The sequence below is a fragment of the Puccinia triticina genome, chromosome 10A (genome assembly GCF_026914185.1).
Source record: "Puccinia triticina chromosome 10A, complete sequence".
Lineage (NCBI taxonomy): Eukaryota > Fungi > Basidiomycota > Pucciniomycetes > Pucciniales > Pucciniaceae > Puccinia > Puccinia triticina.
The window spans coordinates 4,797,985-4,820,736 of record NC_070567.1 but is presented as its reverse complement, the minus strand read 5'-3'; the positions used below and the strand labels follow the sequence as shown (position 1 = coordinate 4,820,736).

The window sequence follows — 22,752 nt, the reverse complement described above, 5'->3', positions numbered from 1 at the left end:
GGGGGGCAGAAGATATTGGCAGGAAAAAGGCGGAAGAACCTTGTGGGGTGTGTGCTGCTTGCGAAGGGTGGCGCCGGTCAAATTGGTCCCCCAGGAGCATTTGTATCTGTAAGAGGCATCGTTCAAGGTTTCTCAGACTGTTTGAGGTGCAGCAGGGTTTCAATGGGTTGGTATTGCGGTCCTTGTCAGTGGTGTTGAGGAAGTCTTGTGGCTTGGGCGGATCTGGAAGACCAGATGGGAGCAGATCAGGAGAAGATGGTATTTTGTCAAGATTTGGCGGTCCCATTGCTTGTAGGAGCGGTGAAAAAATTGTGACCGGTTTTGAAAAGCAACCATTCAACGGTAGCGTGGATGAGATCAACAGCGTTTTGGGAGGAAGGGCAGCGGGGGAGGAAGTTCTGGCGAAGGCCAAGCAATTTGAGGGGCAGCAAGGGTGAAATAGACGGGATGCAACACGCAAGGATGCAGGAGAAGGGAAGACTGTGGGGGCAACTGATGGGAGCAAGGAGGTAGGCAGTGAGCCGACTGCTTGACGGGTCAGCAAGTGATGTGGGATGCACGGAGTTGATGAGTTTGCTGATCTGGCCAGTGTAGCAGCTAACAGCCAAGGAGAGGAAGGGGCCAAGTCAGACAATGGCGGCAAGGCATGTCAGAATGCATCCAATGATGTACAGCCCGCCAAAACGGCGCAAGGGAGAAACAGAGTGTGATGCAAAAAAATGTAAGCACACAAGTTTCATCCTCCCAGGCAACAAGCCCAAACAAGCCACAGATGCAGTTGCTAACCTCGGGTCGTCACATTGTCAGCTACAGCAGACAAGACAAGAAACAACACCCCGAGGGCGCAGGCCATAGCCAGCAACACCAGAGCGAAGGTGGTTCCAAGACCTTTGAACCCGTGAGTACTTAAACAGTAGATCCAAGAGGACAGATAGCTCAGCTGACAGCAACATTGTCCGATCAGATCTTTAGCACTCAGAATCTCCAATCATCAGCCCACTCTATCAGCTTGTATTAGTCAATCGACAAACGAGTAAGCTCCTTAGACAATCAACAATCCTTGTATGATAGGAAGCTGACTTAGATTCTGTGTAGCCTTAGTGTAAGAGCGCGCTATCGGGGGGTGGAGATCTTCACTGGGACAGGGACTCAGGGCGCAGAGGCAGGGCCTCGAGCGGTTTCTAGAACCACAGTGGAGTGAATTGCAGACTGACTTGGGAGAGATGTCAAGACGATCTCTGTTAGTCTAAATACACGATATGTGGGGGGGAAGGAAGTGATAGGAAATGACTGGGCTTACCTGACTCGGGAGAGATGTCAAGACAATCTCTGCCAAGTCAGGAGGGGCGGGGGAAGGGTGAGACTATAAGCGGGATCTTTATTTGGGATCCTGTTATCCTGCTTGTGACACCTCTGAAGGGAGGGGTTACAATCTCCTCCCCTATGGGAAGACCCGGAACTGTGGAGCAGTCGGTGGCCGTGATGCGGGTTGAGTATTGCAGGAGGCGTAAAATGAAAGGAAGGCGGTGAGGCATCGGAGGGAGTGGCAGTCTGATTGTTGGGGTAACTGTGCAATTCATGGCGAGGCGGAATTGACCCGTCTGATTGTGGCGGTAACGGGGCCGTGGGGGGTTGAGGTGCCTGATCGACCGTGGCGCTTGCACATAGGAAGAAGAGAGGGGTGGGCGAGTGCATGGGGATAAGGAAAAAAGGGCAGGGATTGGGGGCGCGCGGGGCCCGGTCTTGATTAAGTGGTGTTCGTTTGGTCCGTGGGCGCTTCACTGGGAGTCGAGGGGGCCGGACTGTGCAAATGTGTCCCCGTAAGGCCCTGCCCTTGTGCAATAAGTGGAGCTTGCGTGTGGGGGACATTGTGGGGTGTACGTACTGTTCATCTGACAGAGGGCCGAGGATGGCTGCTACGCGGGCTTTGAGTGCGGCGTTGAAATAAGGGGAGGAATTGGCCAGCCGTTGGACTGCGGTCTCTTCCATGTCTTCCGTGATCAAGTTGGTGATGTCCTCGGCCGAGTATGGGATGTGTGCGTCCAACATCCCCAGGGCTGCGGCCGAGGTCACATCCAGATGGGGGAACAGGTCTTCCTTGTCCTCATCCCACACATCCTCCTCCACAACGCCTGCCACTCCCGCCGGTTGTCCTGTCGGGCGGCCCGGTCCTGTGGCACTGCGTGCTGCTGAGGGTCCTTGTGGGCTACTCCATGCCTTGGGCCTTGTGTAGTTGTCCGGCTTTGCTGGAGGTCAGAAGTCGGCCGGGACAACAACCCGGGTGCGGTCCATTGATCCTGGGCAGTTTCCGGGTGCCGTGCCGCAGTGGCGTTTGCAGAAGTGACAGAGGCCGACGAAGTCGAGATATGCGTGTATTCGCCAGAAGTACTCTTCTCGAGGTAGGCCATTGTACCTCCCCTCAGCGTGTGAAGGACCGTCAGTGGATGCAGTCGGGGCTGCTGCCGGCCAGTTGCGGCCACCTGTCGCTCGTCTAGGTATGGCGTCATAAATTGTCCTGACTCGTTGGGCGAAGTGATTGTACTCAAATGGATCCGCCTTGAGGAGTTCAAACATGTGAACCTGTCCCCGCAACTCTGCCGAGAGGCCCAGGACAATCCAGTCGGCAAGCTCCTTGTCCGGCATCACAAGCGGGTTAGCTGCGAAATTCACCATGCGTTGGAGTGTTCGCGCTCGCTTCTCGAATTGCGTGAAGGTCTCCGTTTCCATCATGCGGAGGTTACGGATCTGTCCTTTGATTTCTCTTCGCCAACAAAGGGGGAGCGCGGTCGTAAAGAGGGCCTCCTTAAAGTCCACCCAAGTTCGGCTGAGGTATTTGGCGGCCTTGTTGGAATAGAAGGACAGAAGGTTGGATTCCTTGATCCGGATCTTGTCACTGTCCAGGGTCACAGCCTTTGTGCCAAAAAAAACTTCTAGACCATAGATCCAGGTCAAGAAGACCTCGACGTCCTGAAATGGGCCCGTGAATACCGGGACGTCCAATGTGTGGAACCGCTGTAAGTCAATTCGGCCGTCACGCGGCAGCGTTGTGCTCGGAGCCTCAGTTGGGGTCACCAGGACTTTCGTGACTGCCTCCTCCAGTCGCCTCAATCGGTTGCGGTCCTCTTGGGCTTGCTGATCCGCGGCTAGTCTGGCGTTGAAGTTTGCTTGCTGCATCTGCAACGTCATTCGCTGCATTTCAGCGAATATCCCCATGATGGAGTGGTCCATTGGACCGGATGGCGCAGGGGGGGCGGTGTTAATGGTCGGTCCCGCTGTAGGGTTCACAGGTGCTTGTGCAGGGGTGTCTTCCTGTCCTGGGTCAACCTTGTCCTGCAATGATCCACTGGTCGAGGGTCCAGTTGGTGGGGGCGGGCCAGTCAGATTGGGCATTGCGGTCTGAGGCTTGTTCGCGGGGTCCGGTAAGTTCATGGCGACATGTGAGGACCGGGATTCCTTTGGCGGGGGGAGTGCTAGGGGAGCGGAGATCAGGGGGTAAATTGGGCCGCTCGGTGGGGGCGGGGGGCGGATCTCGGTCAGAGGGTTGATTTCCCAGGCCCACACGTTCGGTGGGTCCGCGGTCGCCGCGGGGAATAGGGACGGTTCCGATGGGGCTTGGAAGCCAACAGCTGGGGGGAGGACAAAGGACGAGGCGAGCGACGCCGGACAGGAGCTGGTCTCTGTAGGTTTGGCCGGTGCAGTGAGTGGGCCCGGGGTTGATGATTTCAAGTTACTGGGGCCGGGAGTGGTGTTGGATGACAAGGACTTCGCTGCGAGGCGTTTCGCCTTGTTTGCTGCCCGGATGAGGGCCTTGATATCGGTGATGTCGAGTAGTTGGTCGGACAAGACGGTTCGTCTTGTGGACATGAGGGGGCGGCGAGTGGCGAGTTAAAGGAAAAAAATGGGTGTGGGTGGGAAACAGATCAGGTTCAGGTGTAGGCAGAGCAGATCAGATTCAGATTCAGAGGTTCAGATTCAGATGGGTCAGATTGAGAGTGAGGTTGATATCAAGGGCAGATTGTCGGATTGATTCAAGGTTCTAGAAAAAAAAAGTGTAAGAGCGCGCTATTGGGGGGCGGAGCTCTTCACTGGGAAAGGGACTCAGGGCGCAGAGGCAGGGCCTCGAGCGGTTTCTAGAACCGCGGTGGAGTGAATTGCAGACTGACTCAGGAGAGATGTCAAGACAATCTCTGTTAGTCTAAATACACGATATGTGGGGGGGGAAGGAAGTGATAGGAAATGACTGGGCTTACCTGACTCAAGAGAGATGTCAAGACAATCTCTGCCGAGTCAGGAGGGGCGGGGGAAGGGCGATACTATAAGCGGGATCGTTATTTGGAATCCTGTGATCCTGCTTGTGACACCTCTGAAGGGAGGGGTTACACTTAGCCATAACAGGAGCACAACGCCGAACAAGAATTATTGATTCAAGACAAACAAGCGTGCAGAGCCCAAGAGGTAAAATCTCCTCCCCTCAGGTCGATCGCTTGACTCAAAATCATTTAACTAACACATCTTGCATGTTAATCAGTCGACACCTCACTCGCGCTCATTTGCCGATCCCTTTCCATCTACATCTCTCCCATTGAATTTCTCTTCTCAAAGTTCTTTCTTTCTTTCTCTTTTATACTCAGAGGCACGGCATAGCTTGCCTGCTCTTAGGTGAATAAACTCTTCACTCTCAGCAAATACATCATTGTATATAGTCTCAAGATTTATTCTGACAATGCAATCTATCTTAGTTGTCTACATTCTTATAAGGCACACCAGCGAGGCAAGAAAATTGAGACTGGGGAGGGCAATGGCGCAGTGTCAGAGTTGATGACAACTGAAATGGAAGGTAGGTCAGGAACAGGTTGGTTGGCTGAATGGACTGGGTTTGCTGACAAAGGGGTGGCCTGTGCGGCCAAGGAGGCAGGTTTTGCCATGATGGGCAGTAGGGTACGTGGCGGAGGAAGTAAAGGCAGCAAGTAGGTAGTTGAGTGGTTTGGCAAGCTAGGTGAAGATGCTGAACGGGCTGAGTCTTTGGACAAAGGGGCGGCTGGTGTGGCCAAGGAGGCTGGTGCTAAGGAGTTTGGCGCTCGTAAGTAGGTAGTCAAGAGGTTCGGCAAGCTAGGTGAAGAGGCTGAAGCGGGCAGGCTGGAGATGGTAGGTTGAGGAGCAAGTGAGTTGGCAGGCGGAGGTTTGGGGGCAGCGGCGGGTCGCAGTAGAGGTTTAGATTTCTCTTTTCAAAAAGCATACTCAAATGGGCTAAGCCCTGTAGCAAGGTTGATATTTGTGTTGATTGCAAATGTTAAAGCAGGTAGAGCTCCTAGCCAGTCGCTTTGGTGCTTGGCTGTGAAGTCTTGCACAATTTTCTTGACTGTTTTCCCACAGTTCTTGGACCTGTTGGCTTGTGGAGGGGCCAATAACATGCAAATTTTCACTTGATGCTTGTTCAGAAGGGTTTCAGAAAATCGAAATTTTCAGGTTTCATCAAGTTTACCTATCAAGGTGGTCGGACTCGGAGCTCCAAATGTGGTCACCCAGCTGTTGAAGAAGCGGCTCGCTGTTTTTTCAGGTGTATCAGCCTGTTCAAACGGTATGAACTTTGCGAGCCCCAATACCCTGCAGACACATGTAAGGATCATGTTGAATTTGCCGTTTGAGGGAAGCGGGCCGACGAAATCAAAGGTCAAGTTGGTGAGGAGGGTTGACATTGGATAGGTCACCAAGATCAAGAAGCCATTGGCAAAAATAGAGAGTTGTCAAGGTGGGAGGTGCGCTGCTGCTGCTTCTGCTTGTTGAAGGGCGTGGAGTGTGGGGCAAGTGCGGTGAGGGAGTTGAGCGAGTTGAAAGGAAAGGGGTGATGATCAATATTAGAAGGAAGGTAACAATCTGGTTGATTGGGTGCAAAAGAAGGACAAGGCTGTAAAACAAAATTCCAGGTTTGTTGTTGTGGGCTAGAAAAAAAAAGTGTAAGAGTCCTGTTTGGACTCATCACTGAAGGCTGACTGGATGGCACAGAGAACTCGTCTCAAAGGTTCTAGTGCCCAACTATGCTGAATTGCAGATAAGGATGAGCTAGCAATGAGAGATCAATATCTCTCTGTATCTAAAACTGGGGGAAATGGAAGAATGAAAGGGAAAGAGAGAGAGAGAGTACATACCTAGCAATGAGAGATCAGTATCTCTGCAGAGCTAGGTAGGTGAGGAGGAGCCGGGACTATAAGGGTCCTGCTCTGTGTCTTGTGATATTTATGTGACACCTTGGGAGGGGTCTCACACATGAAGGGGGGAAAGGTTACACTGTCCTGTATGAAGTGTGTGACATGGAGGACCTGTCATTTTACAAGTCTCCCTTTCATGCAGATGTCATGTAAGCAACATGGGGCAGATGTCATGTGTGCAGTGACTGTGTAGAGGGGTTCACAGGCCTGTCACTCTCATGACAGCTTCATGACAACATTTCATGTAAAATTGACAGTTCATGGATGATGGCATGTGCATGTCTGTCATGAGTGGTGACAGGACTGTGCAGCCTGTAGTGCAATCATGAAACATTTTTGCACACGGTAAATTTAGTCAAAAAATTGTCTTTTCTCAAGACTTTGTGGCCTATGGGAAAAATTTACCATGCATAAAACTTACTACATGGTGCATGAACAGACAAAATAAGCAGTCAAGTAATCCAAGAGTGAACCTTCCTTTCAAAAACTGGGAGAGGCACGGGATTGGGAGCATAAGACACCAAGCTGAAATCAGTTCAGGCGGCGGAGCCGCCTCTGCACTCTAGTAGATCATGTATTTAACCAATATCAAACATGTATGTAGCTATAGCATAACCATGCTGTCCTTGCTACTTCAAAAATTCACCATAAAATTTGACCCAGGTAACAAATGTCCAATCTGTACAAGTTGCTACAACCCATAATATAAGGGAAACTACTGGTTATGGGATAACTGCAAAATCCAAGCTCCAAGAGAGAATCTTGCTACCAATCAAGGGAAATAATGTTATTTCTAAGAAGCATGTATACAAAATATGGCTGCAAAGTCAAGATGGTGGCTTGCATGAAAAACTTTGCACATATTGATTGGCCCAATGGTTTGGGATTTATAAGCACAAGAGCCTTGTAGAGGCCAAAGAATTCACAATAAGCCCCAGCTGTTGGGCCACAGTGGGGACCTTTGCAAAGCACATTTGGCGTGGTAGTTCCCCAGGCCCTTGAAACAAGGTGGTTGTGATAAGCTAGGCACCCAATACCTGCCTGCAGGTAACCCACACATCTACCCAGGATCCACTGGCAGGTGCTGTGTTTGGGTGAGGGTGTCAAATCTCATTGAAATCAGGTATCTATGTGCAAAGTTCTGTTACTAATGGTTACATATGGGGCTGGGTACCTGGTGTGGTGTTCAGACTGGTACATGTGGTAGAGTTCAACTTAGAGTAGAGAATCTGGAAATGGACTTGGGTACCAGCTGTACAATCAATAACCACCTGTTTTTAATAAAACCTGCAGCCAGTGCTGCATCTTGCGCAGCTAGGTGGATACCAGCAATTGTTTAGGCGGGTAGCGCTAGTAGTGGTACCTGTAGTTGCAGTTGTTTTTTTTCATCAAAATGTTTCTCTTGGCTGCAGGTACTGACAGGCCATTGAGGGAGTGTGTCCTCTCAATTAAAATTCTTTGCAAATTGCTGGCAATTGAGAAGGGACTGGCCGGCTAGAGAGGAGTATATATGTACCCCTCTTGATTGGTTGGTCACTGCCAGCTGTTGAGAGGAGTATGTACACAGTTTACTTGATGGCAACAAAGGGTAGCTATGTTATGTTGCATTATGGACCCTGTCCCAGTCCCAGTCCCAGTCCCAGTCCCATTCCCACTTCATTTTGTGTTCCTGTTGTCTTGTGTCACATGGTTTTAGGCTCCCTCTGGATATTGTGCAGGGGGCTCTCTAGTTGTGTTTATGTTTCTTCTCCTTGGATAAGAAATAAAATCATCAAGTCTGAGCCCCAATCATCCTCCTCAGTACTATCAGTTACCCCAGATAGTCCCTCCACCTTTGTTTCCTCTTCTTGTTGAGCTGAAATCTCAACATAAAGCACTGCATGGTGGGTGCAGGAGGTACCTGCCAAGCAGTGCCGGGTACCGGTTGACATTATCTAGCCTGAAGCTAGTGGACCAAACTTCAAGATCTCAAGTTCCAAAGCAGCAGACTGGGATATTCAAGTTTCCAACTCCACCTTAGCTAGCAATATTCAAGGTTTAGGTTCCAAATCTGCCTCCACCTCTGCTGGTGTAGGTTACATTTCATTAATCTCATTTAGCTATTTTTCTTCTTTTCTCAAGCACACATTAGGTTTCTGTTCCTGTTCTTTCTTTCTTTGTTATGTTTGTGGATTTTTGCAATGTTGAAATAGTTGTGCATTTTGTTTTACTGTTGCAGATTGTTTGTGTGGTTGTTGTTTGGTGGTGTCCATGCATATTTGTTGTCTTGGTAAGCGGACATGCGTTGGGCACAAGGGCCAATTGCATGCTGCTTCCCAGGCCCTAGTTCAAGTTCCACTCAAACTTGGAGGAGGGTCCCCATGAAATTCCATATTCATCCAAGGGGAACACCATCATCATTTTTTTCCTGAGCCTTATTGATCCAAGTTGACTGGGTTTATGAAAAACGGGGTGGGCTTTTGAAGTGAGAATACCACTATGCAAGCTAGCTGTGGTGATCAAGATTCAAGGCATCTGTAAAGGGATTTGAACCTCAATAATCTATGGTTTGTAATAACACAGACCATTTTGAATCTACTGGACTGATTTTCCCTCTGTATATTTGGGCTAATCTATTGGTGAACAAGCCAGAATGGTGTGCATTGTTACAATCCTTCTCTGTGGAAACTAGTTTGGTTATTTACATACCAGAAATTGTCTCACCTTTCCTCTTAAATTTTTCTTTAAACTCAAAAGCTTTCACATTTCATGCAAGACAAACTTTTACAACACTCAGTTGTGATGCAGGATACAGGGCCTTAGTTTATTAAAATTCCAAACAGCCAATTTCATTTCAGAACCATGTTTACGAGTCCTGGTAAAGCCACATTTTCACCGGGCTTCCTCGGGATCTACAGTCGCTGGAAGAGTATAGAAAATAAAATTCTGTACCATTGTTTGAAATAATTTGGGGAAGCAGCCTCAGGCTGAATTGGGTTCTGCTTTGGAAGTGCTTCTTGAAATGAAAATTGTGAGCAGTGCACTGAGGGACTTGGGCCCCGTTTGGCACCAATATAATTAGGGTCTTGGAAAAACGACTCCCAAGTTTTGGGAAAACGACTCCCATACGTCCGCGCGACTATTTTTTGACCCGCGCTGGACGTCGACCTAGACCCTTTTTTTGGGTACGGCTGTTTTGGGAGTCGTCGTCCCAAAAAAATTATTTTTTGGGAGTCGTCCCCACCAATTTTTCAGAATATTTTTAATATTTTCTTGCCGGGGGGTTTGGGAGTCGTTCACCCAAAAGGAGTGCCCCCCGCGTTATTTTGGGAGTCGGCCGCGGGGGCCACGGAAGCCCCCAGGGAGTCGTGACGACTCCCCTTCGAGCCCCCCACCCATCACACAAGTCAGACACCACAACCGCCACACCAACCACCCGATCACCCCCACCCGTCCACCCCAACCGCCCGATCGATCAAACGAACAGAGAAGATGTTTAACCCTGCCGCCCCCGCCGCCGTCCAGGACCAGGAATCCCAGGCCCCTGTTGCCGCCATGGAGCACGCCGAGCCCCCAATGGCCGCCGTCGACCACGACCAGGAATCCCAGGCCCCTGTCGCCGCCATGGAGCACGCTGAGCCCCCAATGGCCGCCGTCGACCACGCCGAGCCCCCTGTCGCCGCCATCAAGTACGCGAAGGCCTCATTGCCTGGCGAGCACACCAAGCCCCCAGTGGCTGGCGAGCACGAGGAGCACGCCGAGGAAACCCAAGCCGCAGGGCCAGGTAAGCCCCCTCTCCCCTGCCGACTCCCTCCCATCCAAACTGGAGGCATTGAGCCCCCAACACCCTGTTCCTGCCCCTGATCCAGGTGCAAATCAAGACGCCGCCGAAGGCCTTGTGGCCCAGGACCACGCAGCCACCCTGGCCACTCTAGAGCGCCAAGGAGCCGTCCTAGCCAGCGGGGCTCAAGGTCTAGCGCCCGCCTACGCTGCCGACTCCCGTGACCCCGTCGACACTCAACGTCCCGCAGCCGCCAACTCCCAGCCTCCCGCAGCCGCCGACTCCCAAAAGGGAGCCGCCGACTCCCAAACCGCAGCCGGTGCTCAAGGTCTAGCGCCCGCCTACGCTGCCGACTCCCGTGACCACGTCGACACCCAACGTCCCGCAGCCGCCGACTCCCAGCCTCCCGCAGCCGCCGACTCCCAAAAGGGAGCCGCCGACTCCCATTTCTCCGCCAACTCCCAGACCGCAGCCGCCAACTCCCAGGCCATTGCCGCCGTTGAAGCCTGCATTCAGACCACTGAAGCCCTTCAAGACGTCACCCTAGGCCCCCTCCTCCTTCAACTTACTCAAGAAATCGCCAAAAAAAAACTAGAAGATCAAATCCACAAAGAAATTGAGGAAGAAGATGAAGATTATAGCTTAGATAATCCAGAAGAGAAGAAGACACTCGAGGAATATGTAGAGCTAGCTAGAGAAGAGAAAACTATTGAAGATTGTATTGTAATGTTAGAATTAGATGAAGATAATACTACTAACAATGATCCAAACTCTGGGACTGTTCCACCTGAAAAAAACCCAGAAGAAATCGAGAAAATACTCGAGAAAATTGCTGAAGAGAGAACTGAGAAGGAGCTCGAAGAAATGGAGCTGGAGAACAAGAATCAACCGGATGATGAAGACTCAGTTAATGAAGAAGGAGAAAGGACGATCTACGGCAACATTCCTGCGCCGCCAGCTGGAAATTATGACGACGTTGAATCGGTTAAGGAGACCATCCAAGAATTTGCTCGTGCGCATGGCTATGGGATATTGGTCAAACGCTCTGTTCTTGGAAAGAGTGTCCATTTTAAATGTGTCAGGTCTGTTATTTCCCACTTCTTTTTCATTCTTCTGTTAGTATTGACTGACATTAAATCCACATTGAAATGATACAGAGGAGGTGATCCTGCGAAAAACAAACGTGAAAACATATCATCTCGATTGATTGGCTGTCCGTTCGCCGCTGCCGTATACAACCAGAAGAAGAAGGGCCACTGGAAATTCACAGTCTCCAACTCGACTCATAATCACTGCCCCACCGCCGCCGTTGCCCACACTGTTCACCGTAAGCTCAGCGACACTCTCTACGAAGAAATGAAAAGACTTGGCGAGGCCGGATTGCGACCGGCACAAATACTTGAATGCCTCAAGAAGCTGCACCCTGACGAGACTATCCTGGCCACAATTGATACGATTTACTCAGCACAAAAGCGGGCTGCGCAAGAGATGTTGCAAGGAATCAGTCCCATCATTCACCTGAATGAAATTTTGGCTGGAACCAATTTCACGACTCTGACGAAGGTCGACGAATCTGGCGAGCTCAAGGGCCTTTTTTTCTGCCATTCCCTCTCTGTGAAGCTTCTCCATCAGTACCATTCGATCCTTTTCCTCGACTGTACGTACAAGACAAATAAGTATTGGATGCCTCTCCTCCACATCACCGGTGTCACTGGAGCCAACAAGTCTTTCAGTTTGGCATTCTGCTTTCTTGCCAAAGAGACACAAGATTATTACGACTGGGCGCTCGAATCCCTCCTGACTGTTTTCACCTCGAACAAGATTCCCCTTCCTGCTGTTGTTCTGACCAACCAAGAAGAAGCTCTCATCTCCTCTCTCCAGTCCAATTTTCCCGATTCGACCCACATGCTTTGCACTTTGCACATACAGAAGAACTTGGTCTCCAATGGCGCGAAACACATCAAGAACAAGGCGAAGGAGTTCGAAATGCTTCAACACTGGAGCAACTTAATCAAGATGACTAGTCCTGGCGATTTCCGTTCAAACTTCAGTCGGTTTTGCGCAAAATACGGCGAAGCTTTTGGAGATTATATGATTGAGACATGGCTTCCGGTGTGTGAAAAGTATGCTAACGCTTGGACAAAGGATATACCTCATTTCGACCACCGGACGACGTCTCGAATTGAATCATCGCATGCTTTTATCAAATCTTATCTCCTGGGCCCCAACAATTCTTTTGCCGCCGTCATCAAGTTAATCACGAATGCGCTTGAAGCTCAATCCCACGAAATCTCCGCGGCGCATCACAAGGAGAAGATTAGAAGCCTTTGATCAATAGGGAAGATTTTCTTCCTCTGTCACGGCCGGATCACCCACTTTGCTCTCCGGAAGGCGCAGGATAATCTCAGAGAAAGTGTTGACCTGGAGAATTGGCACAGGTGCAACGGGTGTTACGAAAACTGGATGGGAATTCCTTGTAAGCATACACTCCGGCAGCGCGCAATGGATGGCGAGAAGATACTTCCCGAGGATTTTCATGTCCAGTGGCACATGAAGGTAAGATCTGGTTTTTTTTTTATCTTTTTGTCATGTGGGGGGGCCTTGGATGGCCGGGATTTGTGGACGACTCCCATTTTTCCTGTGACGACTCCCGTTTCTCAGCGGACGACTCCCATTTCTCGGCGGACGACTCCCATTTTTTTCCAACGACTCCCTTTTACCCCTGCGCGCACCAGGGACAGGAACGACTCCCATTTTCCGTCCGTGCGGCTTGCCAATTGGGATAACGACTCCCAAATCCCCCAGCCGCGGAGCCTCGATTGGAAGAATGACTCCCGCCGACTCCCATTCGTCCGGCCATTGCCACCGCCCCTCTGCCACCCCTCCCTCCAATTTTTAACCTCCCCTGCGCCATTCCCTTACTAATTTGAGTCTTTTCATTCCCCCCAGGATCTACATGCTCTTGGCACCAACGCTGATCTCACCCAAATCGAGCAAGTCGACCGGATCCGCGAAAGGCTCCTGCAGATGAATCCTGCACAGATGGCGGCCCAGTTACAAGCTATCAACAGCCTATTGGAAGGCTCTGGAACCGTCGTGACGATCCAGGAACCAACACAAGCTCAGACCACCCGTGGACGTCCAAAAGGCGCGCCAAACAAACCGAAAACTACGAAAAGGGACCCCTCCGCCTTCGAACACGTTGAAAATAAAAGGAGCAATGATGAAGTCCAAGAAACAGAGGCTAGCGGAAACCAGAAAAGCGGAGAAGGAAGAAATGAAACAAATGAAGAAAGAAGAGAAGGAGCAACAAAAAAGGAAGAAAGAAGAGGAGAAGAAGAAGAAGCAAGAAGAGAAGAAGAATGAACCAGCGCCCAAGAAGAGGAAACTCCCGGCACGAAAGTCAAAGACCGCCAAGAAATTCACTCAGTCTCCTTCTCCAACTCCTTCTCCGTCGCCGTCTCCATCACCACCACCCTCCTCACCTGCGCTTCCTCCTCCTCCGCCGCCAAAAGCCCAAGTCCCAACAAAGCGCTTCAAACCGGTCCGCGTCGCACCTAAGAAGCCAGCTTCCCCTTCCCCTCCTGTGAACTCCGCCTCGTCTGCCGCCGCCCCTCCGCAGCAACGTACGTCCCGCGCCGCTGGGAAGATGTGAGCTCCGCCTTCCCCTTCCCCTCCTTTGCAATCAACCTCTTCTTCCCCCGCGCCTCCGCCGCAACGTCCGACCCGCGCCACCGCTAAGAAGCCAGCCCCACCTTCCGCTCCTGCTCAATCAACCTCGTCTGCCCCCGCCCCTCCGCCGAAATCTAGCCGGGTACCTCCGCCGCGAGCCACGCGAGTCCCTCCACCGCCAACAGCTCCAGTCCCTCCACCACCAACAGCACCTGTCCCCCCACCCCCATCCAAAGAACCAGTTGACCGACCGAATTGGCTCAATCAACTCCCAGTCATCATCAGATCCTTGGTCAAGCGGATACTTGATGTCGAGTCAGATGGCCATTGTGGATTCCGCGCGGTGGCATGGTGCTTGGGGAATGGTCAGGGCGCTTGGAGTGCAGTCTGAGAAGCTCTAGCCGACGAAATCAGCAAACGAGGCGAGTGGTACGTGAAGTTGGGACATTTTCACAACATCAAGTCGACTCTGGCCAGAATAAACTTTTCCGGTACCAAAGGTTGCGGTATGGCTCATTGGATGGCGATGCCCTCCTCCGGCGAAGCACTGGCCAACACTTTCCAACGGCCAGTTTTTTATTTCACTGAAGAGTGGTCTCAAACTTTCCTTCCCTCCTTCTGCCCTCCTAACCAAAACCCCCCAATCTTCTTGGCTTTCATCCGGCGACTTGATCACTTTGTGGCTCTAGAACTATCCTCCCCTGACGTCTTCCCTGCCCCTTCCCTACAAAAGAGCTGGAAGCTAAATGCCAACCCAGAGGCACGAGGTTGGGAGGCAAGATACTCTGATTGTTTTGCTCAAACAGGTGGAAGAAAGCTCCTCTTTCCTGATAAGAGTGGTAAATTTTACTAGTATTTCCATTTGTAGTTTTCATGTATTGGTGGTTGTTCTAGTCTTTTTTGAATAAATATTGTTATTATTCCTCTCTAGTATTTTTTGAATAAACACTTTTTATATTTTCTTTTCCTCATTATTTCTGGCAGCTCTGAGAGTTTGTGTCATCAAACATGAGGTACAAATTGTGCGCTGGTAGGGAGCATGTCTATTGTGGAGCTGCACCCCTCATATCTCATGTTCTGATGACACACTAATGCCACAAACCTTATAGCGCAGAGGAGTTACAGTCTTGAAATATCCCTGAAAATTTTAGACTGTTTGGTTGTGTAACACAAAAGTTAAACAGTTAGCAGTCATTTCCTACTGAGCATTCAGCACGCCCCTTATGTGTCATGTTCTGATGGAAAAATAATGCCAGAAATTTTATATCACAGAGTTTATGCAGTCTTAAGATATCCCTGAAATTTGTGGACATTTTGGGTGTGTAACACAAAAGTTACACAGTCAGCAGTTATTTTCCTACTAATTTTGGCGCACATCCCTTATATCTCATTTTCTGATGGGACAATACTGCTGAAACTTTCAGTATTGTCTTTTTGTGTATGTTTCTCTGTGCTATCAAATTTTTATGGCTCTAGTACTTGGAACAAAAAAGTTATACATATTAAAAATAATAAAAAATAATACGAAAAATTAGTGGGGACGACTCCCAAAAAATAATTTTTTTGGGTCGACGACTCCCAAAAAAGCCGTACCCAAAAAAAGGGTCTAGGTCGACGTCCAGCGCTGGTCGAAAAATAGTCGCGCGGACGTATGGGAGTTGTTTTCCCAAAACTTGGGAGTCGTTTTTCCAAGACCCTATAATTATAGGTGATATAATCACTGATTAATTCAATAAAAAATAGAAAATTCAACATAAAGCCTCCATTTTTTTTTGTAGGCAACCTACAGTGCTGGTCTCTTCAACTGTGAAATCAGATTCAACTGATTCAGCCATCTTCAGCACCATAATACCATTATATCACTTTTGACCAATATGAAGTGATATAATGGTATTATGGTGCTGAAGATGGCTGGATAAGTTGATTCTGGGTTCACAGTTGAAGAGACCAGCACTGTAGGTTGCCTACAAAAAAAAACTGGAGGCTTTATGTTGAATTTTCTATTTTTTATTGAATTGATCAGCAATTATATCACCTATAATTATATCGGTGCCAAACGGGGCCTTGGGTCAAGTTTGGATGCCCGCGAGGTTGAGTGGATATGAACCAGTTGGAAGCTCGCGGGACAGCTTCGCTCTCAACCACCCTCTCAGAGCATCTCGACCTTCAAAATTATCGCAATCGAACAATCGGACTCGCTTGGTTATGCAATCACTTTTTAGAGACTGGGAAAGCCTATCGAACAAGGCAGCATCGAACCATTCCAAGGTCACAGAAGATATCGATAGGGTCATCTCCGATCTGGAGTCACTCAAGGACCTCATCCAAAGAGGCGAGCCTCCGTTGATTCATAAGGAAAGCGAGCTTTTAGATCAGTTACTGACACCAACTGGTTTGGTCCGCAGGCTCGCAGATCGAAGGATTTCAGATCAAACAGAACAATGGGCTCCAACCGATCATGAATCGCTCAAAGGCAGCGACCAAGGCGGCCTTACAATCCCACAAAGAGTTATATTCACTCACGTCGAAATGGCAAAAGATGATCGAGAAAAGGTTCAATCAAACAGTGCTTCCATTACTTGGCACCAACCTCGTACCAGGCCATCAAAACGAAACACCCAAACCCAAGCAACCTTTCATATCCCAAAGTGCTCAGCAAGCACTCAACCGGGTGATCATCGATCATTTGCTTCGTCAAGGAAGATTCGAAACCGCTCAGCTTTTTGCTCAGGAGGCCCAGGCTACCTCGTCTGCCCACGTCCTCGAAGCGTGTCAGGAACTCTTTCGGATTAACGACTCGCTGAAAGCTGGTGATTTGGACCCCGCGCTCGAATGGGCTGCACGGAATCGTGATTGGCTCGAGGCGCGGGAGAGTCCATTGGAGTTCGATCTGCACCGGTCTCGATTCGTTCGACTGTTAACTCAACCTGCCTTTGATCATCGCTCGATGAACGCCGCATCAGATAAGGATGCAAAAGACAAGATCGAGGTTGAAGTCGAGTTGGGTTCTAAGATAGCAGGAGATCAAAAGATGGAGTCGAGCTCCACAGATTCGGCCGTCGATCACCCCAACCCACAAACCGAGGTTCCGATCATCATCGAACCCCAAGCTAGTAAACTTGAACCAGAGGACGACCAATATCCTGAAGAATACACGAAATCTCGACAGATAGCGCTGGAATACGCCCAGCAGCATTTTCCGAAGTTCTTCCCAAGACGATGGGACGAAGCCGTCAGGCTCACGGCTTCGAGCCTTTACACTCCGTTCTCTAGATTAAAACAGTCGCCCTACTCCGAGTTTTATCGATCGGCCGAGAACGCTGGCGTGGGTGATAATTATGATTGCTCAGAGCTGTGGCTTCATGCGGATCATCTCGTACCTCTATTCACCAAAGAGTTCTACGCTCGATTGGATTGGAGCAAGGAATTGCCCTTGACGGTCGCCACTGAACTTGGCTCAGGCGGTGCTCTGGCGAAAATCGCGAAAGTGAGATCGGTCATGAAAGAGAAACGGACTGAATGGAGTCAGGCGGATGAATTACCAGTTTCGTGACTATCAATACTCGATTTATTTTAGGGGCTGCGTTTCGCTGATTGATTTAATTCTGGTGGCCGTTGTAGGTAGAAATCCCATTGCCGATGGAGTTTAGATTTCACTCCGTCTTCGCATGCCCGGTCTCCAAAGAACAATCCACGGACGCCAACCCACCTATGATGATGCCATGCGGACACGTGATTGCCAAAGAATCCATGCAAAAGCTGGCTAAAGGTGGAGGGTATGTCCTCTCTCTTTGAATCCTTGACTTCGTTTTTTTTTGTGGGTGACCAATCTACCTCCAGTCCATGGCTGAATCATACAACTGATTTGCGCATTTGTAGAACGGTCAAATGTCCTTATTGCCCCAGCAGTTCATCCATGAGCTCTGCCGTTCAAGTTTATTTTTGATCGCAATCGAACCAAATTCCCGAGGCAACATTATCCCACCTCGTATCCATCCAACCCGCATGTATCAACACCTGTTCTCATCTCTAATTATCCATTTAATCACTTCCACTTTCTTTACTTCCTGGCCTTCTTTCTGTCTGCTTCTTCCCGGGAAGAAGCAGGGAGTTGTATGTTTATCTACCTGTAGATTGTAAATCAATTGCAGCTTTGTTCACCTGGTTATTGCTTCATATACCCAAAATTCAGTCTCCGGTCATCCCTGAAGCACGCCCGGCTAGCTCAGTTGGTAGAGTATTCGACTCTTAGTCAAGCGTTAACAGAAATCTATCTGTAATCGAATTGTCGTGGGTTCGAGCCCCACGTTGGGCGCTTTCTTTTCTTTCGGTGGCTGTGCGATCACGCCATTTTTGCTCACCAAAGGTAGAGGAATAAATTCCCGCTACCATAGGGCCGGAGAAACTGGGCAGAAACAATACACTAACTTTTTCCCTGTATTTGCCTGTATAGGAACAAAACCAGGCTGCTATTTCTGCCCAGCTGTAGTTGCGCGGGGACAAAACTGGGCAGACGGTGTTAACGTAGACAAAAGCAATGCTGTTAGCATAGCCTTTTTGTACGCTAACACTACCCACAAAAAATTGCAGTGTTGGGGCTGTCAAAAAACAACCGCTAGCTCTTTCTTGCTGCTTTTTTCTTTCTTAGGCCCCGTTTGGCAGGGCCCAGCATCATATGTGGGAATGAGCTGCTGCGTCATAAGCCCAAATAAGGTTTGTGAACCTTATTTGGATCATTACCAGTATGCTTTATTATCTTACAGGGCTATTTGGCACAGCCACCGTCATCTAGCACAGAAGCTGTGGTTTGAGGCGGATGGGAAACAGAAATCACAGGGAAATTTTGGGTTGGACCTAAATCTCCCAAATGGCTGTGGCAACGGTGGGCCGTTACAGTTACCTGTTAACTTAAATTATTAAGTATTGAAAAATAAGTTACAATACCAGAAATATGGTTATCAATTTTACAAAAGTTAACTAGTATAACCTTGAGGGCTTAAAAAATAACATAAAATACCCTCTATAACAGCCAATACAGGCCATTTTTCATTGATATAGCCAAAACTGTATTGTAATCTATTGTAAAGTATAGAAGATTCAATATTTTTTTGTTAAAATTAACAGTTTTTCCTTGAAAATAATGACCAATGTGTTACGCGAATTGGCCCACATATTGTAACACGTCACATTGGCCCACCGTTGGCTGGGGGAATAATCAAGCATTAAGTAGTATAAGCACGTAATAGAGCTCCGCAGAAAGGGATAAATCCACAATGTAATAATAATAATGATCCACAATGAAGTAAAGGTAAACACTTTAAAACACCAAAAAAGCACCATAAGCAACCACATGAAGTAGCCGCAAGAAAACCATAATCAAGAACCTCCGCAATCACAAACACACAGAAATGAGTAATAAGCCATCAAAAAACAATAAAAGTCCGTAGAAGATAGCAAAATAAGATATAGATCCTAAAGATGGAACACCCCCCATGTATATAGAAAAGTCTCCACCACTCCGCTGTAGATAATAAACCAAGAGAAAACTCCGCCGCATGTCATAACCCCAATAGAAACAGAAATATCAAATAGAAATCCTCCTCCCATCCCATGCACGCACACACACTACCTGCCTCTGCTCCCACATTATCATCTGTGCATCCGCCGCTTGCCGTATAAAGCCACCAGACCACCAATCATACACAATCCATGCCCCTGCCTAGCCTCCAATGTTGGGATCCCACTCACTGCCTCTGCTGATGTAGGCTGCTTCATCTGCCACGGCTTCCCCCAATCACCGCGCTGGACTACCTGGACTGAGAAAGTCCTCTCTGCTCTGCACGCCACAGCTCCGCCGCCTTCTACTGCACACTCCGTTCCTAGCATATGCGCCCCAGCTGCCTTTGGAGCCCTTGTGCCCCCAGTACCGCGTGCCTGGAAAATCTGTTAGACACTTTGGCACCCCGCATCCAATTCTACCACCACACTACCTTTGATAGTATTTTCTCTATTGAAATGATTGAGAGCATTGGCATCAAGTTCCTCAACCCCTACATACATCACTGTCCTCCATCAGTGCTTGCACCCCCCCCCCCCCCCCCCCCCGGCATGGCAAGTAATAATTCACTCCCTTTGGGGCTTGGGAGTGAGTTTTGATGAAAAAATGGTGGTTACTTCTGGTACCCGCCTAAAAGACCACTGGTACCCGCCAGGCGGTGCCGGGTGCCAGTTTTTTGAAAAAAATGTGCGGGTACCAGTGGTGGAACCGGTACCCGGGTCCATTTTGACATTCTCTATACCATCTCTAAAATACATGTGTATTGTATTGTATTTTGACATATTTAGCTTCCAATAAAATACATAGTTTTGTAAAACTTTGTATTGTCAATACAAATACAATACATGTATTGTACCTATTTCACTGTTGTGGATACCCTCAGCAGAGGGGGATGAATGAGAATCAAGGAATAAGGTCCAACAATGCAATTGGACAATCAGAGAAGGAGGGGTAATGTAACTACCCAGTGTTGGTACAATCAATCATCAAGGTTTTTGGCTCCAGAGTTGCTCTGCTCCAACATTGTTTTCAATTTCTCACAGTTGTTTTCCTTTCTTTTCTTTTGTGTTGTTGTAAGGTCTGTGCCCTTTTCACGCACAAGGAGAGGATGAAAACTCCCATGACATGCTCCACCCGGAGTCCAAGTACGATTCCACACTTGGAGGATGGGTTGGCATGGGGAATTTCTGATCCAGAGAATAACCATCAATGTTTTGATCAATCTTCATTGTTTCGAGTATTGTGAAGTCTGCTCTGCCGTTGTTTCTTTGTTTGTTTCCGGACCTCTTCAAACCAACAAAACCGCTGCTGTGCTTCTAACCTGAGTGTATCTCTTGAAATCCAACCGAACCCAACCAGCTATCACTTTTTATTCCCTTTTTTTTGCGGATCATCCGGACCAACACAGAGGGCAGCCTAAACAGCACCTTTCTTTCCCTCTCCTGACTAGTCCCATACCAACTGTGTTTCAACCACAGGGTCACGCCAACATATTTACATCACAAGTTGGTTGAGTTGGACGGGTGAGGCCAATGGGGGCCAGACCAATCTCCCACCAGCCATGTGGCCCCGCGTTCGAACTTAGGGCGGACAGGTTGGCACAACCTGTCCGCGGCAGCGCAGTTCGGCAGACGTGAATCCGAACTCAGATTCGAGCGGTGGGTATGATTGCGCCGCGTTCACGTGAAAGAGTCACTGAGTACCGCCGGTACACCACCGGCACCCGCCGCACGGTGCCGGGTGCCTGTTTTTGGCGAAAATGGGTGCGGCACCCGGGTCTGCCGGCACATTCTCTACCTCCCCCCCTATCCCCCAGGCCATTTTTTGCAAAGATTTCCTGCCCAAGATTCTGGAACACAGTAAAATCTGTGAGGAGTCAGCATCATTTTCTCCACATATTTAGAAGAGACAGTATGTCCTGTAACCCAGCACTGGGTTACACTCCAGCTCACTTTACCCTAGAGGAGCTTGAGTGTGCAAGTTTAAAATAATATGACACATCATTCCAAATCACATCAGTATGATGGCTCTGAACAGGAAAAACTCAAGGTATAATACATGGGTATATGTCCTAATCAAAGATTTTTTTCAGAACAGAAAAGCCAAAAGAAAAAAAATGAATCGATGAGAGAGAAAAAGAAATCCGCATAAAGAGCTGTACATAAAAAATTATCCCAAAAATTATTACATATTGTGCAACTTCCCTTGTGTTTCTGAGATCCCCAATACTTCCAAGCAAAAATGGAAAATGGAAACAAATCAAATCCAGAGGAAAGAACCGGAAGAAATGGAACAAAAACACGCCAAATGAAAATAAGATATTAAAAACCGAGAAGCGAGATAAAAAAGGATCCTTTTAAGATTTGGGAAATATGAGCAGTTTGAGGTTTTCAGGGAGGAAATTCATACAAGCAAAGTGCTAAAGAAAACTTTAGTACATATTTGTTACTATTCTTTATTGATGAATGGCCGGATCCCTGGAAGTGGAGGAGGAAGATCCCGCAGATGGCAGGTGATCGGGGTGTTGAGGCTGATAGTCGAATTTACAAGGGTGACTTCTTCTCTTGCAATGTTCACACGGCGGCGGACCAGGTGTACACCGTAGTTTACGAGCCCGACAAAATGTGCAGGCAATACTGACACGCTGGCGAGGTGATTGTAGGTTGGAGTGAGGGGTGGTCGCGCTGCCCGTGCGTGATTCGCTAGTTAGATGGCGGCGCCCGCGCCGGCGATGGGGATGAGGCAGTGGTGAGTGCGTTTGTTCGGTTGGCGACAGACTTGATCTTTGCAGAGAGGGGGGAGCCTCAGCTAGATATAACGCTGGAGCACCATTGAGCATGCCATCCACCCCGGGTAGAACCACCGTCGATCGCCCCAGGGAAAAATTTGTGCACTGAACTTGTTGAAGATTGAAAGCCGCCTCTTCATAATCCATCGGGTAGAGATTTCTGCGGTTAAAGTTTTGTGGGGGCTTGTCATGAATTGGTGCTGCTGCATGGCCCGAACTCGGCCCGTCATTCACCTGAGTCTGCAACGTTTGAGAAGACGACATAGGGATCAGCAAACAGGTTCCGGCGTGGTTGAACCATTAAGTTATCATAGTACAATAGTGAGCAGCAGAATAAACGATCGCTGATTGATTCAGGAAAACTGCCAATCCTTCAAGACCAGAATTAGGTAAGAGAACTGACCGTAGAAGAGCAAGTGTTAGTAGGCGACGGCTGAGATACTGGGGAGCCGAACTTAGCGTTCATTAATCCCAAACTCGGGTCGGAAGAGAACATCATGTATGGTTGTTCTTCTTGATTAAGTGGAGGTTCAGAGATAGTTTATGCTCGGAAGAAAAGGATGGGAGGCGCTCTTCGTTAATATCTGTGAGGAGGCTGGGGAAAACAAATTCTACGGCAGATGGCGGAGGATTCAAGAGCTTTCAAGAGGATAGAAATTTATCTAAATGAAGTCTAATGCAGTCAACCTCGGATGAATGCTGTCGATGGAAAGTAGATCTAGACCAATCCCGACGACGGGGCGCGAAATAATAGGTTGAGCAAAAGCGG

General features: G+C 48.8%; 2 protein-coding genes across 2 annotated transcripts; one reads left to right on the top strand and one right to left on the bottom strand.

The window, feature by feature from the left end:
* Nucleotides 1-15,717: 15,717 nt before the first annotated feature.
* PtA15_10A466 (uncharacterized protein) lies at nucleotides 15,718-17,584 on the top strand (the record flags this gene model as incomplete). Its single annotated transcript, XM_053160644.1, has 4 exons — nucleotides 15,718-15,970; nucleotides 16,044-17,182; nucleotides 17,260-17,414; nucleotides 17,518-17,584. The coding sequence occupies 4 exons, from the start codon at nucleotides 15,718-15,720 to the stop codon at nucleotides 17,582-17,584; spliced, it is 1,614 nt and encodes a 537-aa protein (XP_053024598.1).
* Nucleotides 17,585-21,897: 4,313 nt separating this feature from the next.
* Nucleotides 21,898-22,482, bottom strand: PtA15_10A465 (uncharacterized protein; the record flags this gene model as incomplete). The annotated part of the gene is made up of 3 exons (XM_053160643.1): nucleotides 21,898-21,978; nucleotides 22,095-22,223; nucleotides 22,387-22,482. 3 exons carry the CDS (start codon nucleotides 22,480-22,482, stop codon nucleotides 21,898-21,900), a joined length of 306 nt encoding a protein of 101 aa, XP_053024597.1.
* Between the last annotated feature and the right edge of the window lie 270 nt (nucleotides 22,483-22,752).